The sequence below is a fragment of the Carettochelys insculpta genome, chromosome 20 (genome assembly GCF_033958435.1).
Source record: "Carettochelys insculpta isolate YL-2023 chromosome 20, ASM3395843v1, whole genome shotgun sequence".
Taxonomy (NCBI): Eukaryota; Metazoa; Chordata; order Testudines; family Carettochelyidae; genus Carettochelys; species Carettochelys insculpta.
Genome location: NC_134156.1, coordinates 14,507,984 through 14,525,848, shown reverse-complemented (window position 1 = coordinate 14,525,848; position 17,865 = coordinate 14,507,984). Strand labels below are relative to the sequence as shown.

At 44.1% G+C, this 17,865-nt stretch overlaps 1 protein-coding gene across 2 annotated transcripts in view; it reads right to left on the bottom strand.

The window, feature by feature from the left end:
- The window catches only part of STXBP4 (syntaxin binding protein 4), a 278,419-nt gene that overhangs the window by 175,611 nt on the left and 84,943 nt on the right, over nucleotides 1–17,865 (bottom strand). For both annotated transcript variants that reach the window (XM_075014469.1, XM_075014468.1), the window contains 3 exons: nucleotides 17,158–17,270; nucleotides 16,255–16,344; nucleotides 550–615 (listed from right to left, as the gene is read on the bottom strand). In XM_075014469.1, coding sequence (XP_074870570.1) covers nucleotides 550–615; nucleotides 16,255–16,344; nucleotides 17,158–17,270 — 269 coding nt within the window. The remainder of the gene's footprint in view (nucleotides 1–549; nucleotides 616–16,254; nucleotides 16,345–17,157; nucleotides 17,271–17,865) is intronic.

The window sequence follows — 17,865 nt, the reverse complement described above, 5'->3', positions numbered from 1 at the left end:
CCTTCTCCCTGGTCTGGGACTGCCCTAAGCTTCCCTCCCTTCCAGTGGCCTTTAATGAAGGTGGAGTTTGGGAGTGGGCAGGGGGAAGAAGCTCCCTCCTCCCCACAATTTGTATGGGGATGCATAAAACCATACAGAAAAGGGACAGAATCACCAAGTAAGTAAAAGCAGCAGGCTTGGGGTGTGCTCCCACCCCCTTAGGACTGCCCCAGCCCCAAGCCTCTCACCCTGCCTTTCATAGTGCCCTTTAGGAAGGCGGGGGGGGGGGGCGGGTTCTGAAGCTCCCCACCTCTTCCCATTTGGATGAGAATATTACTGTCTGTTCTTCTTTGTGAGGGAGTGAAGGTAAAGTACAGCTTGCTACACTCCTCACTCTGAATGGAGCACACCAGAGGCAGACAAATCTGGACTTGCTTCAGCTGGGGGACATGCACCCCTCCCCCACAGGACCTGAGCAACTCCAGGTAAATCACTTTGTGTGTGTGTGTGTGTGTAAACAAACACAGACACCCTTCAAAATCACATTGACCCCTCTGTCCAGCAACATACTTGTTTCACCGTTTGTAGCTCCTCATTCAACTGTTTTCGTAGACCTACAGATTCAGCCAATTCTTCCTGTTAATAGAAATAGTGACTAATTAGTTATGTGGCAACAAAATAATATCCATGGAATATGGACAGATAGTATGTTCTAGCTACAATAATCAACACAAAAGGATTACAAATAAATGACAACCGGAATGGGACCAGACCAAATCTTAATCTCTAGAGAAGTTATACTCCTACAGGTAGCCCCAAAATGTGGCCCGCTAAGGATTACTGAGTGGGCCCACCAGTCATTTCATTGCCCTGGTATGGCTGGGCTTGCTGCATCAGTTACTAGTCCTGGTGTGGGCAACAGGAGGCTCACACTAGCCAAAGTGTGCTCTTTCAGTTCTGGGGCTGCAGCCATTTTGCCCACATGCTTCAGCGCCCTGCCCTGCTATGCCCTCATGCAAGGCTAGCAGCACCCTGAGCCTGCCCACTGTGTGGCAGGGGCAACACTGCTGCTAAACAGGCACAAGCTGAGCTCTTGCATCTCGAGCAGTGAAGCCTTTGGGGTGGGGGCCACCCTTGGCTGGCAGTGCCCATTTGGCTTCCTAGTGGGCTCTTATGTGAAGTCCACTGCCCTCTGGAACACCCAGAAAGGGCAAAGATTCTCCATTGCTGGCAACAAGGAGAGAGGTGAGGCACCAGGAAATGGGGAGGTGACTGCGCAATCAGATCACAGTGCAGGGAGAGCTGGGTACCATGGCAGAAGAGAGGCTGGGTAGATTCAGAGCAGTTGGAGTGCAGCACAAAAGATGTGCCAGGTGGAGAAGCAGCTCTGCACTCTGCAGGTGCTGACCCTGCCATGATGTCCATTCTGAAGGCCCCTGCAGAAGCCATGCTTGACAGGATGGGTGGGTACTGTTTGTCCTGTCCCATGCAGTGGACCCACACTAGGAGGAGAAGACAGTCAGTTCTGATCCTGGACCCCCTTACAGGAGAGGTAGGGCGCTCTTCCCACTGGAACCCCAGCTGGACCTAGAGCGGAGCGATTCAGGTTTATTGCTTCTTTATATGGTAGCAATGAATGAGGCACGGCAAATAATTCACACACAGCACTGAGAAAACAATTGGGATGGTAAGGGAGCAGCGCTGCTCTACCATGTTTCCTGCCCATTTGGAAACCAAAGCACGAGTGGTAATGTGCATTTATAAATGCCGTTAAAAGATGGAAACACTACTATTTATGTTTCAATCAAGGCGTTATGTAGTGGCAGCTGTATTTCTTTTTTTATTTGTCAACCTTCCCTGCCAACAGCCCACCTCTTCTCATAAAATTTCAAATTGGCTGAAAGCTATTATATCACTAATTTGGAGATTAATTTTTTAGATTGTCTGGCAACTGTACAGTTCATTTATTATCTTTCCACAACAGTTGTTGAGAATTATGCACACATTTACTTAATATCTATATATTTACAATATAATACGATTTTATATATGGAAGTACAGACAAACCTTTATACAGCTTTGGCAACCTCTGAGAGGCGTAGGACCATTTTTAAAAAACACAATGAAATTTATTGCATTGATTTGCAGACAGTTCTCTAAAACTCTATTTATTTTTTCAAGAAAACAACATAAATATGCTTCAAACTGTACTGCATTTGCCACTATTGTACAATATATGTAGTTACTTTTCCATTAAAACTTTGACCATGTTTTCAACCATTCTGAATATTCTGGAGGGCCGTGTCTACACTAGCCCCATACTTTGAAATGGCCACGTAAATGGCCATTTCGAAGTTTACTAATGAAGTGCTGAAATACATATTCAGCGCCTCATTATCATGCGGGCGGCCGCGGCACTTCGAAATTGATGCGGCTCGCCGCTGCACAGCTCATCCCAACGGGGATCCTTTTCAAAAGGACCCCGCCTACTTCGAAGTCCCCTTATTCCCATCTGCTCATAGGAATAAGGGGACTTCGAAGTAGGCGGGGTCCTTTTGAAAAGGAGCCCCGTTCGGATGAGCCACGCAGCGGCGAGCCGCATCAATTTTGACATGCCACGGCCACCTGCATGCTAATGAGGCGCTGAATATGTATTTCAGCGCTTCATTAGTAAACTTCGGCCATTTCGAAGTTTGGGGCTAGTGTAGACACGGCCGAGGTGTGTTAGCTTACCATTTCCAGAGAATTAGATGTTTTGCCACTAACAAAGATGTTAAGTATCCGTTTTCTTCCTTATCACAGAGAAACAGTTTTTCTACCAATTCCAGTGAAAAGATTTGTACAGAGAAACAAATCTTTACATTCAGAACTGTGAAGAGCACTTTGAATATATTGCACCAATACTTCCTGTAACTTCAAAGAATAAATGCACACAAATCAGACATCAGAAATGGCAATATACAAAAACCCATAGGAGAGCACTTCAATCTCCCAGGACACACAGTAGCGGATTTAAAAGTAGCTATCCTGCAGCAAAGAAATTTCAAGAACAGACTCCAAACAGAAATTACTGAGCTACAATTCATCTGCAAATTCAATACCCTCAGCTCAGGATTAAACAAAGACTGTGAATGGCTGGCTAAATACAAAAGCAGCTTCCCCGCTCTTGGAGTTCACACCTCCAGATCTACTGATGACAATACAACTCAGCCTGCCTGACTGAGCTAACCTCCTTATCCCCAGCCTTGCTCTGGCCTATTTATACCTGGCCTTGCAGATTTCCAGGACCAGCATCTGAAGAAGTGAGTTAACTCACGAAAGCTCATGCTCTAAACTTTTCTGTTAGTCTATAAGGTGCCACAGGACCCTTCGTTGTTCCTGTAATTTGTGGCATTTCCAGCATTTCCTATGCTTAGCAAAACCGTTTTTTTCTGTAGGCACTCTAATATCAAATAAAATCCTTTAAAGATTTTGTAGTGTAAAAATCAAAGATAAGGTGAATGTATTTTCGATAGTCTGCCATATCTCTTCCAAATATTCTTGTACCAATAATATAAATAACTCAACATTTTATCATAAATATTAAGCATTTGTATATGTAGATTGAAAATTGTCCTTTTCTATCATCAAACATCTAAAAACTCCTCAACTGGAGGCATTTGTCCATCCCATAGCAGCTGTTGCAGAACTACTTTTGTACTTTTTTTTGTATGTAATGGGAGAAGGGATAGCTCAGTGGTTTGAGCATTGTCCTGCTAAACCCAGGGTTGTAAGCTCACTCCCTCTGGGGGCCATGTAGAGATCTGAGTTAAATAGATTTTAGGGGTTATAGTGGACCACAAGCTAAATATGAGTAAACAGTGTGATGCTGTTGCAAAAAAAATCAAACGTGATTCTGGGATGCATTAACAGGTATGTTGCGAGCAAGACACAAGAAGTTGTTCTACTCTATTCTGCACTGGTTAGGCCTCAGTTGGAGTATTGTGTCCACTTCTGGGCACCGCACATCCAGAAAGATGTAGGCTGTGTCTACCTTACCACCTTCCTTCGAAGAAAGGATGGTAATGAGGCTGTTCAGAGTTTACTAATGAAGTGCTGCCATGCATAGGCAGCACTTCATTAAACAAATTCCTCCCCCCAGCAACTCCAAAGTTTTAAACTTCGAAGTACCAGCGTGAGTCTAGCTGCTGCGCTCCCGCCGGCACTTCAAAGTGCCGGGGCATCTTCGAAGTACCCTTACTCCCCAAAAATTCATTAGTAAACATTACAAGCACTTCATTAGTAAACTCCAAACAGCCTCATTACCATCCTTCCTTTGAAGGAAGGTGGTAATGTAGACACAGCTGTGGAGAAATTGGAAAGGGTCCAGAAAAGAGCAACAAGAATGATCAAACGTCTACAGAACACGACCTATGAAGGTCATAGGCTTGTTAAGTTTCGAAAAAGAGAAGATTGAGGGGCAATATGATAGTGGTTTTCAGGTATCTAAAAGGGTGTCATTAGGAGGAGGGAGAAAACTTGGTAAACAGGGAGTTAGAGAGGAAGTTCTCCAGGCAGGTAAAAGAGCAGCAAACACAGGATTCTTAAGTAGGAGGCTGTCTGGGTGTGTGTTGTGTTTGGGGCTTTCTGGTTGTGGCTGTGGTGTTCTTCTGCTCCGTGGTGTGTGGTTGTTGGTGGTTTTTGTTTTTTTTTCCCCTGAGTGTCCCCCCTCCCCCCACAGAGGGTGGACTGGGACTGGCAGTTGGAATCTGTTGGCTTCTAAATAAGCTTGTTATCTAGAAGCCTCTGCTATTGGCTGAGCCTCAGTAAGGGGAGGGGCTTTGAGGCAGTTCAGGGCGTTATAAAACAGTGTCCAAGTGACCAGGTGAGCTCGCAAACAGGGGACTGCAAACAGGGAGTTTAGAGAGGGAGTTTGGAAGGGAGTGGAAGGGGCCAGGGACCCTTGCCTTTCTTTTAAATCAATGTTCTAGGATGGCAGGCATGGATAGTGACAGGTCTGCTGCTGTTACCTGCTCGGGATGTGCCATGTTTGTCTTCCTCCCTGATGAAAGAAGGAATTTTGTCTGCACCAAGTTCAAGCTGGTCTCCATTTTAGAAGAACAAATTAGAGGACTGGAGGCTCAAGTGTTGACCCTACACTCAATCAGGGAGGATGAAGATTTCCTTGACAGAAGGGAGCGTTTAATCTTGCAAGCACAGCAGGCAAAAGAACCAGGGAGGGTGGTCAGGGATGAAGCGCAGAACTGGCAGCATGTAACTTCTAGAAGAAAAAGAAGGCTGGTACATGACTCCCCGTTGATACAGAGATAAGTAATTGCTTCCAGGCACTCTCCACTGGTTCTGTGGTGGTGAATGCTTTGGAAGGAGCCTCACAGGAAGAAAATCACAAGAGAACCGCTTCTACTGCAGGACAAGGGATGTGTAGTCCTAGGGGTAGGGGTTCAATGACCACCACCCCCAGAAGAAAAAGACGGGTGGTGGTGGTAGGGGACTCCCTCCTAAGAGGGACTGAATGATCCATATGCTGACCAGACCTGCAATCTCATGAGGTGTGCTGTTTATCAGGAGCTCAAATTCAGGATGTGACTGAGAGACTTACAAAACTGCTCAAGCGTTCGGAATACTACCCCTTCCTATTTCTGCATGTGGGAACTAACAATACAACCAAGAATGACCTTGAGCGGGTTACTGTGGATTATGTGGCACTGGGCAGAAGGGTCAAAGAATTTGGAGCGCAAGTGGTGTTCTCATCCATCCTTCCTGTCAAAGGAAAAGGGCTAGGTAGGGACCGCTGAATTGAGGAAGTAAATGCATGGTTACGCAGGTGGTGTTGGAGAGAGGGCTTTGGATTCTTTGATCATGGGATGCTGTTCTGGGCACAAGGATTATTGGGAAGAGATGGGGTCCACCTAACCAAGAGAGGAAGGAGCATTTTCGCAAGAAGGCTTGCAAACTTACTGAGGACAGCTTTAAATTAGGATTGCTGGGGGACGGTGACCAAAACCCTGTGGGTGGAAAGGAACTTGGAGGTCGGGAAGAAATGCAAAGAGGAATGTACAACAAAAGTGGACCCTTGGTTCAAGTAGTGAGGGCGGGGAGATCGACTGGTTATCTAAGGTGTTTGTACACCAATGCCAGAAGCCTGGGTAACAAGCAGGAGGAATTAGAAGCCCTGGCTCAGTCCCAGAACTATGACTTGATTGGAATAACGGAGACTTGGTGGGATGACTCGCATGACTGGAGCGCTGCCATTAAAGGGTATAAACTGTTCAGGAAGAACAGGCAAGGGAGAAAAGGAGGAAGGGCTGCACCGTATATAAGAGAGCACTATGATTGCTTGGAACTCCAGTACATAGAGGGAGAAAAGCCTGTTGAGAATCTATGGGTCAAGCTTAGTGGTGTAGGCAGCACTGGAGATGTGGTGGTTGGTGTCTGCTACAGGCCACCAAATCAGGATGATGAGGTAGATGAGGCTTTTTTTAGACAACTGAAAGAAGTTTCCGGATCGCGGGCTCTTGTTATTGTGAGGGACTTCAATTACGCTGACATCTGTTGGGAGACCAATACGGCGGTACACAAGCAGTCCAGGAAATTTCTGAAGAATGTTGGGAATCACTTCTTGGCACAAGTGCGGAAGGACCCAACCAGAGGTTGTGCGTAGCTCGACCTGCTGCTTACAAACAGGGAGGAACTAATAGGGAAGGTAGAGGTGGGGGACAACCTGGGAAGCAGTGATCATGAGATGGTAGACTTCAGGATCCTGACCAAAGGAAGGAAAGAGAGCAGCAAATTACACACCTTGGACTTCAGAAAAGCAGACTTTGACTCCTTCAGGAACCTGATGGGCAGAATCCCCTGGGATGCTACCATAAAGGGAAAAAGTGTCCAGGAAAACTGGCAGTATTTTAAGGAAGCCCTATTGAAGGCGCAGAAAGAAACTGTCCCGATGCGCAGAAAGGGAAGTAAATACGGTAGGAGACCAGACTGGCTTAATGGGGAAATCCTTGGAAAACTTAGGCACAGAAAGGGAGCTTACAAAAAGTGGAAACTGGGACAGATGTCTAGGGAGGGGTATAAACATATATCTCGACAATGTAGGGCAGTTATCAGGAAGGCGAAAGCACAACTGGAATTGCTACTCGCGAGGAATGTGAAGGATAACAAGAAAAGTTTCTACAGGCATGTTACCAAGAAGAAGGTGATTAGAGAGGGTGTGGGGCCCCTACTGGAAGAGGGAGGTAACCCACTGACAGATGATGTAGGGAAAGCTGAAGTACTTAATGATTTCTTTTGCTTCTGTCTTCACGGACAAGGACAGCTCCTGGACTAATGCGGTAAGTGATGCATTGTGGGATGAAGGTGGACAGCCTTTGGTGGAGAAAGAACAGGTTAGGAGCTATCTAAAAAAGCTAAATGCGCATAAATCGATGGGCCCAGACTTAATTCATCCTAGGGTTCTGAGGGAGTTGGCATATGTTGTTGATGAGCCCTTGGCCATTATCTTTGAAAAGTCGTGGAGATCGGGAGAGATCCCAGATGATTGGAAAAACGCAAATGTAGTGCCCATCTTTAAAAAAAGGGAAGAAGAATGATCCAGGGAACTAAAGGCCGGTCAGTCTTACATCAGTCCCTGGAAAAGTCATGGAGGGGCTCCTCAAGGAAGTCATTTTGAGGCACTTGGAGGAGGGGAGAATGATCAGGAATAGTCAGCATGGATTCATGAAGGGCAAGTCATGCCTGACCAATCTGACTAGTTTCTACGATGAGATAACTGGCTCTGTGGATAGGGGAAAATCAATGGATGTGATTTATCTGGACTTCAGCAAAGCTTTTGATACGGTCTCCCACAATATTCTTGTCAGTAAGTTAAAGGAAAGTGGACTGGATAAATGGATGGTACGATGGATAGAAAGCTGGCTAGAAGGTCGGGCCCAGAGGGTAGTGATCAACGGCTCGATGTTGGGATGGCGGCTGGTTTCTAGTGGAGTGCCCCAAGCTTCCATTCTGGGTCCTGTTCTGTTCAACATATTTATCAATGACCTGGATGAGGGGTTGGATTGGACCCTCAGCATGTTTGCTGATGACACTAAGCTAGGAGGAGAGGTAGATTCACCAGAGGGTAAGGACAGGGTCCAGACTGACTTAGACAAATTGGAAGACTGGGCTGCAAGAAATCTGATGAGGTTCAATAAGGACAAGTGCAGAGTCCTGCACTTGGGCTAGAAGAATTCCAAGCATTGTTACAGGCTGGGGTCCGACTGGCTTGGTAGTAGTTTTGCAGAAAAGGACCTGGGAGTTGTAGTGGACGAGAAGCTGGACATGAGTCAACCGTGTGCCGTTGTAGCCAAGAAAGCAAATGGCATATTAGGTTGCATCAAGAGGAGTGTTGCCAGTAGATCCAGAGAAGTGATTATTCCTCTTTATTCGGCTTTGGTGAGGCTGCATCTGGAGTACTGTGTCCAGTTCTGGGCCCCCAGTTATAGGAAGGATGTGGATACACTGGAGAGGGTCCAGCAGGGGGTGACCAAAATAATTAGGGCGCTACAGCATATGACTTATGAAGAAAGGTTGAGGGAATTGGGACTGTTTAGTCTGCAGAAGAGAAGACTGAGGAGGGACTTGATAACAGACTTCAACTTACTGAAGGGAGGCTGCAAAGAGGCTAGAGAGAGGCTGTTCACAGTGGTCACGGATGGCAGAACACAGAACAATGGTCTCAAGCTGCGGATGGAAAGGCCCAGGTTGAACATTAGGAAAAACTTTTTCACTAGGAGGGTGGTGAAGCATTGGAATGGTCTACCCAGGGAAGTAGTGGAGTCTCCATCCCTGGAGGTGTTTAAGTCTCACCTTGACAAAGCCCTAAAAGGGCTGATCTGATGGGTTTGGTCCTGCTTAGAGCAAGGGGCTGGACTCAATGGCTTTTTTAGGTCTCTTCCAGCTCTATTGCTCTATGATTCTATGAACTTGTTTTTCTTGGCCTCTGAGGATAGAATAAGAAGCAACGGGCTTAACTGCAGCAAAGGAGGTTTAGGCTGGACATGAGGAAAATGTTCCTGTCAGGTTGGTCAAACATTAAAATAAGTTGCCTAGGGAGGTTGTGGAATTTCCATCTCTGGAGATATTTAAGAACAGTTTAGATAAATGTCTACCGGGCATGGTCTAGACAGTACTTGGTCCTGCCATGAGGGCAGGGGGCTGGACTTGATGACCTTTCAAGGTCCCTTCCAGTCCTAGTATTCTATGATTCTGTGAACATCAAGTGAAATTAAATCTTCTCTTACATAATTTGGTTTTGTATGCAAATGTTTTAATATTGTCTGCATTGTGTTCTTACACTCTTGAGTTTTCCCATATAGGACTGAATACTGAATTTGAAAAGTGTCACTCATAGTTTGCCTCAGCTTGTATGTAATATAGGATTGTCTCTTCAAGGATACTGGTAAATGTATCAAGATCTAGCAAAGTCTGCATTGCATCAAAGCGAATTGCTAAGGGCCTGATTCAAGGCTCATGGAAGCCAACATGAATCTACCATTCATTTACTGATCAAATAGACAAATCAGACGCTTAATAATCTGTTTTGAGCCATGGTGGGTATAATGTTTTTATTTGTGAATTATACATACAGGGCCAGATCTTTGGTTACTATAAATCAGTTTTGTTCCACTAAAAACTAACAGAGTTATGATGATCTACCCCAGAGATGAGTATCTTAAAAATCTATCCATTTATCCAGCCATAATCATCATTGTATCAAAATGCCTCAAAATCATTAACACATTTTATCTTCTTCACAGCCCTCTGGAGGTATAAATTGTCCCCAAATTGGAAATAATTGTGGGTGAGAACAAAGTTACAGAGGTCAGACACCAGATTTTCATTTTGGGTATTGGCACTCTTACCACTGGACTATCCGTTGCGTGGACTCCCTCCTCAAACCTATGCCACCAACACTCCCAGCTATCTCCAAGATACCGCTGACTTCCTGAGGAAATTGCAAAACATCGGAAATGTTCCTGACAACGCCAGCCTTTCCACCATGGATGTAGAGGCTCTGTACACTAATATTCCACATGAAGACAGATTACAAACCATCAGGAATACCATCCCTGATGTCACCACAGCCAATCTGGTGTCTTGACTTCTGTAACTTTGTTCTCACATACAATTAGTTCCAATTTGGGGACAAATTTATACCTCCAGATTAGTGGAACTGCTATGGCCTCATGGCCCCGCAATATGCTGAGATATTTATAGCAGACCAGGAAAAATGATTCCTCAGCTCTCATCTCCTATTACCCCTCCCCACTTACAATACACTGATAACATCTTTATGATTTGGATCCATGGTACAGAGACTCTAGAAGAATTCCACAGAGACTTTAATGATCTGCACCCCACCATCAACTTATGCCTCGACTACTTCATGCGAGAGATACATTTCCTGGACACTACAGTACAAATCAAGGACTGCCTGATCGGTACCACACTCTACCGGAAACCCATTGATTGCTATACTTACCTATAGGCTTCTAGCTTCCATCCTGCACACATAACTAGATCCATTGTTTACAGTCAAGCCCTTAGGTACAATCATATTTGCTCTGATCCTACTGACAGAGACCGAAAACTACAAGATCTTTACCAAATATTCATAAACCTGAATTACCCACCAGGAGAAATAAAAAAACAAATCAACAAGGCCAGATGAATACCCAGACACCAGCTACTCCAAGAGAGGCCCAACAAAGCCAAGAACCGAACACCATTGGTCATTACCTACAGCCCCCAACTCAAACTACTGCAACGCATTGTTAAAGACCTACAACCTATCCTTAATCAGGATGCCACACTCCAGAAGGCCCTACAACCTCCCAGCCTGATGAGGATTCTCACCTATAACCACAGTCTATGCCGGAGGAACACCAGTCCTGGAACTTTTCCTTGCAACAAAGCCCGTTGCCAACTTTGTCCACATATCTATTCTGGAGATACCATCACCGGACCTAACCAGGTTATTCACAGAATCATGGGCACATTCTCATGTTCCTCAACTAACATCACATATGCTATCATGTGCCAACAATGCCCAGATGCTTTGTATCTTGGACAGACTTCAAACTCTCTTAGACAAAGAATTAATGGGCATAAAACAGACATAAAAACACTCCCGATCCACAAACCGGTCAGTCACCACTTTAATGGAGTGGGCCATTCTGTTAACGACCTGAAAGTTTGCATCTCACTGAAGAGGAATTTTCACAACACTTTGGAAAGAGAGGCTGCTGAACTCTCTTTTATATTCAAATTCGACACGTTAATATGTGGTTTCAACTGGGATGGGAATTTTTTAGGTCATTATAGGGGCTCTTTTGCATATTTGGCTTAATCTACTTCTTGACTCCACCCCCCCACCCACGTTGATAATATTTTTCTGATCTGTCAACCCTGATTACTATTTTTTGCTCTCTGTGCCTTAAATATTGAGTCTGTTCTGGTACAGCTCTAGTCTGAAGAAGTGGGTCTGTCCCACGAAAGCTCATCACCTAATAAATTATTTTGTTAGTCTTTAAAGTGCTACTGGACTGCTTTTTTGTTTTGATAGTATACAGACTAGCACGGCTATCTCTCTGTTACTACTTTATCAGGGGTAGGAAACCCCTGGTCCATGGGACAGATTCAGACCATGGCTTGCCTGGAACCGGCTCTCCCCTCCACAGCATCAAGCCCATGGTAGGTGGGGGGAATGGACCCCAAGCCTCGCAGGCCAGTCAGGCAAGCCATGGGGAGATCCAGCCCAAGGGCTCTGCCTGATGAGAGCAGGAAGAGGGGCTGCTTGTATCACCACTCCTCCTCCTCTGCTGGCTCCCTTCCCTCCTTCCCACTCAGACCCCCACCCTCAGCCTGATTCTGCAGCCCACTTACCTTATCTCCCACCCAGACTGCCCACCCTTAGCCTGTGTCCCCCACTGCCCTGGCTGCCTCCTGGGGAGCAGCTGGCAATGGGTTTCATGGCTGCCACCACCACAAGAAGAAGCCAGTGGGCGGACTACATGGTCCCCACTTCCCCAAGCTGGCTCTGAGGAGAAGCCAGTGGAGTGGCTGAGAAGCCCCCGGGACCTCAGATTGGTCCTGGGGAGAAACCACCAGCCACCCCACCACTGCCCTTAACTCCCTCACACTTCCCAATTCCCCATTCTGCCCCCTGCACCTCCCCACCTACCCTGAGCCCCTCCTCACCCTCCAACCCTGATTCCTGTACTCTCCCACACCCCAGCCCGTCCCTGAACTCCTCCTCACTCCTCAGCTCGGACTCCTGCAATTCTCCACAACCTCAGTCTCCTACCCTGAACCCCTCCTATCCCCAAGCCCCTACCCTGACTCCTGCATCCCCCAAATCCCTAGCCCCCTGCCCTGAAGGACTCCAGTAATGCTGGGTAAGTCGTCTACTTGTAACTAAATTGAAAAAATTATGAAGACTGAAACAAACGAGACACACAAATTAAAAGACCACAGTAGATACAGCAGAAGCAACACCACCTCTGATAACAGACATTTATTGTCGAAGTCTAGGGAACACTTTATGTCTAATGTTCTAAATGGGACATCAGCAGTATATTGCCTCATTATTGAGCATGCTGACAGTAAGTAGTTTTAGTCATTCAGGAATACCAATTATACTACTAGGTTGGCTGGGAAATACGGAGATTTAAATTACTGAGTGGGAAACGGTATGCCAAAACAAGCTCACAGAATTTCTATAATAAGAAACATAATTTAAGTAGATTTTTTTTAAAAAGCTGATAAGATATGAAAAAGGCAAAGAGAAATGTGTTTCCCCAAACTCTTTTAAATTTATTTCTTTTTATTTTGTTGTAAATAAATTTCACAAAAAAGGACAAGAATCCAAAGCTGTGGGTGCCCTTGACACACATTTAAAAACACAGTATTATAGAAAAAGCAAAACGATCACAGCAACATACTTTTATTTCCATCTAATACATATCTTAAAATGAGCACCACAGATAAAAATAAAAAAGAGAGGTGACACCACAGACATGTATTTGTTTTTTAGACTGGATAAATAGGCAGAAGAACAATGTGCTTCCAGGGTGATAAAAGAAATATAGCATTTTGCCCTAAATAAAAGATAAATTTTGACTTCAAGTGTCATTTTTGCTATCACCAAAAGCCTTCCAACAGAGCAACAGAGCTGAAGTAAAACACAAAAAATAAGAGAGAATGGAACAAACAAAGAGGTTTAAGATGAATTTGTTAATTTGATGAATTTCTCTATGGTGTGTACGTGTGGGAGGGAAGTGAGTAACACGACAGTCAAACAAATCTGAAAAAGTTCCCACTAAAAAGACTCAGCTGTGGAAGGTGCTGAGATCGTCCTACAAGATACTGAGAATCCTCAGCTCCCATTCCAAGAGGTCTTTGGAACATGCAGGATCAAAAGCTGGGTGAATTTTAGATGGATGGTTAAGGATAACATCCTATACCTGCTGGTTGTAGAAGGAAATATGGTAATGTTATCACATGCTTTGATTCAGGTAAACTTTTAAGTGCATATTTATCTTTAAGTACATGCTTAATCCTACTGACTTCAATGGAAGTTAAGCACATGTTCATATGCTGGCATGAACTGGACTGATTTCCTGAAATAAAGCCTAAATGATAAGTCTCTAAAACATTATCTGCCTTGTAAAATCAAAATAAATGCAAATTACTTGTTCACCTGACAAGTGAGGGCTTTTTAATTGCTGACAGACTTCTATTTAAGAGATTAAAAAAAACAATATTCACTTATTTAAGAAATATGGTGTTATGGGATTTGTATAGCTCTAAAGATTAAAAATGGGCTGAACAGTAGTCTCTCTATAGCCTTAGATTGCCAGTTCCAATCCAGCTCAAATAACTTGTGGCTGTAAGTACAGAAATGCTCATTGTCCCATGTGGAATAAGTTTGATTCACTTTCCAAAGAGCAGTTGTTTACATCACAGAAAACACAACAACTAGTTGTCAGACTAGACAGTGACACGAGATAGTAGTCATAGCTGGGAATAAGCATGGAGATTGAACTAGTCTTTCACCCCAACAGATGGGCTTTCCTGGTTAGGGCTAAGGCATACTGGCAAGGCAGATCACAATTGGGAGAGGTTTGCATTGCTACTGTCTCTTTGCTGTATTTATTTTGAGATTAGATGACTTTAAGGCTGTGTCTACACTATGAGACAAATTCTAATTCATTACTATCGATTCCGTAATTCTGAAATTTATAAATTCAAATTTTACCATCCCCACTTCCCATGTGCTCCTCACAAAGTCAACTCATTGCTGCCGCATTCAAATTGGTAAGCATCGACTGTCGCAGTAGTGTATTGCGGGAACCTATTGCAGTTCTCTCATCCCCATAGCATTGTGGGTATGCTTATTGGTCTTTTGCATCATCTTCCCACATTGCATTTTCCTCATTCCCCTCCCGTGCTAAGCAAAAGTCCATTTTTCGCATTGAAAGGAAGGAAACTTAGGGCATCTACACAGACAGCAAAAAAGTTTACACAAATGTCTTTTTTCTCTAGCAGAATTCTCAATTGACCATCTCATAATTGCATCTGATCCCTGAAAATATACTGATCCCTGAAAATAATACAGGGACCCTGGGTGTATTCTCAAATTTAGAAGAAAGAGGACAGAAAAGTCCAGGAAAAAAGATTTTTGACTTATTGAAAATAATACAGGGACCCTGAAAAACACAAAGAAAGAGAAGACAGGAAATTTTTTCAGAAAACAGAGTTGCTGATGGGGAGGGTCTTTGGCTTTGTGGCACACTGTAATGCTTCTGTGCAATGACTGTGTTCTCAACCAGACATCCACTGAGTGTCCCACCTCCCAGGATTGCATGTGATCCCTGAAAATAATGCAGGAGCCAGGATCGTATTGTAAAGTTAGAAGAAAGTGGACAGAAAAGTCTGGAAAAAAATCATTTTTGATTGTCTCCTTCACTACACAAATATTGCCAACACAGGTGATTTCAGTGAAACATCATACAGTGAACTTAGAACACAAACAGGAATCTCAGCTAGACAATGCCCTCCCCTTCCCCCCCGCCCCTTCATTTCTGAGGGAGTCAAAGAATAAAGATGGATAGCAGATATTAGCAAAAAGATTTTATAACGAAAATATAAAACCAGACAGGAGTCTGGAATGGACAGCAAGCTCCCGAAAATATTTCTGGGGGGGTGTGGGGGAGTGCTGTGGTCTGTGGTCCCTGACGTAGCTTAAGTAGTCCCCCTGACTATCTTAGCTGCTGGGAGAAACCTCCCCATGGCAGGAGCAGGCCCCTGTGTATCTTAGCCACCAGGGGAGACTTCCCAGCGGAGGCAGCAAGCCCCACTATGGGCACGGTGGGCGGGAGTTCAGCAGGTGGCCAGTTGAAGTGGTTCTCCCCGAGTATCTTAGCCACCAGGGGAGACTTCCCCATGGCAGCAGCAACCCCCCGAGTATCTGAGCTAATGGTATTTACAGTGAAGACAGTCCCGTGATAGTATCACGCTAACTGCCTTAAATTCAAATTTATCTTGTAGTGCAGAAGCAGCCTCAGTCTTCAATTCTGCCACCCTGGCATCTTTCAAAAATGCTAAAAAGTGATTAGATATTACAGTGATTGGAACCACATCAATTCTTAAACAGATCAGATGAATCATACACACACAATGTACATCTGCAAAATGTCCTTAGTCTACACACTTACAATTCAAAATCATGTTAAATGCCATATTCTCTTAAATGCATTATTTTGTTTCTCTAAGGCTGTGTCTACACGTGCCCCAAACTTCGAAATGGCCATGCAAATGGCCATTTCGAAGTTTACTAATGAAGCGCTGACATGCATATTCAGCGCTTCATTAGCATACGGGCGGCAGCGGCGCTTTGAAATTGACGAGCCTTGCCGCCGCGCGGCGCGTCCAGACGGGGCTCCTTTTCGAAAGGACGCCACCTTCTTCGAAGTCCCCTTATTCCCATGAGCTCACGGGAATAAGGGGACTTCGAAGTAGGTGGCGTGCTTTCGAAAAGGAGCCCCGTCTGGACGCGCCGCGCAGCGGCAAGGCTCGTCAATTTCGAAGCGCCGCTGCCGCCCGCATGCTAATGAAGCGCTGAATATGCATGTCAGCGCTTCATTAGTAAACTTCGAAATGGCCATTTGCATGGCCATTTCGAAGTTTGGGGCACGTGTAGACGTAGCCTAAGTGATCAAAATGAAATATTACCTTTAATTTACTTATTTCTTTTAAAGCTTCATTTCTTTCCCTTTTAAGTCTTTCCACATCCTCCATTTCCAAAGAATCACAGGATACAAGCTATATGTAGTAAAACATGAAAAAAGGGGCAAGTTAATAGAAATTAATACCAGGTTAAATGCAGCTACCACAATTGCTGACGACTTTTACAACAGTCTTGTTAAAAGAAAGTCACAAGGACAAATGATTTATAAAAGGCATTACAATAATAAAAATGCATTTTTCCCTCCAGAATATTACAGGTTTTGTGAAACGAAATATGAAAATGTCCAGCTCAGAACAAAAAAAAAAAAGGTTTAAACTCTAAACATTTTTAACTGACATTTTCTGACCAGCTCTAGTCACAGGTTTTCCTGCAATGAAAGAAATAATTTTGTTTGCTAAAGTGGATTAAGAAAAATTCTCCACAAAAATTTATGAGAAAAAGTGCCAAAAATCTGTCTACTCCCCCCTCCTATTTTACTTCAGATAAAGAAATAAATTACATGTAGTATTTCTAGCCCATCGGGGCCTTTGTTCTTAAAAATCACTTCTAAAATAAAGTGATTTCCAAGTGAAACAGAGGTCCAAATCATTGTGCCACATAATTGTTTATTACTCCTCATATTGCTGGAAGCAATCAGCCCGTCCCTTTAAGGAACTTCAATAAAATACTGTTTTCCACTCATAGCAATTCACAACATATTAATGTGAATTGCTTCCTGACAACTAGGTTATTTTAACAAAGCTTTTAAAAGGCTTCTTAGGAACTAGGTCACTTTAAAGAAAACTATGATACAAAACTGTTTCAAAAATTTGTCCAGGAATTGGAATAAAGTAAATTAACTTATTTTTCACAATAGATAAATAGCAGAGCTCCAGCAGATACTTTACCTGTGAGTCTAGTAAGTTGGCAATTTCACTTGCACTAAATGTTATATGTCTTTGGCTACCACCAGCTTCATCCAGCTGCAAACTGAACAGATTTCTTGTAACCTGAACAAAATCTGAAGCAGAGTTTAGTTAGTGTGGTCTTGTATCAATTTGGTAGTTCTTCCCTAGTTTAAAACTGTTTGCAACAACTACTAAAAATGAATGCAGCACTTGTGTAAAGTACTGGTCTGACAGCTTAAATTATGGAGCAGCAGCGAACAAAAGATTATGTAAACCTAACCTCTGCTGTTCCCAATTCTAGAAATGATTTATGCCTGGAAAGCTACCGGTGTGAATTAGAGAAGTCTACACTCGTTCTATACCAGCAAAGGATCCCCTCTGCACTAGACTGATCCTAAAGGGATCAGATATGCTGACTCTACAGGCAAAGGGGAAAGCTTCATACCACTTTGAGTGCTACCCTTTTATACGTTAAGCTCCTAAACCCCTGATGGATTGGGGCACAGATTCTGTTATATTTTTGGGGCCAGCTGACTAGCTAGGATAGAGCTGAAAAGAGAAGTTACTCACTTGTGTAGTAACAATGGTTCTTCGAGATGTGTCCCCGTGGGTGCTCCACATTAGGTGTCGGGCTCACCCCAGCGCTGCAGATCGGAGATAACCAGCTGTATCACGTCGGGTCGCGCATGCGCCGATGCGCATCAGTCC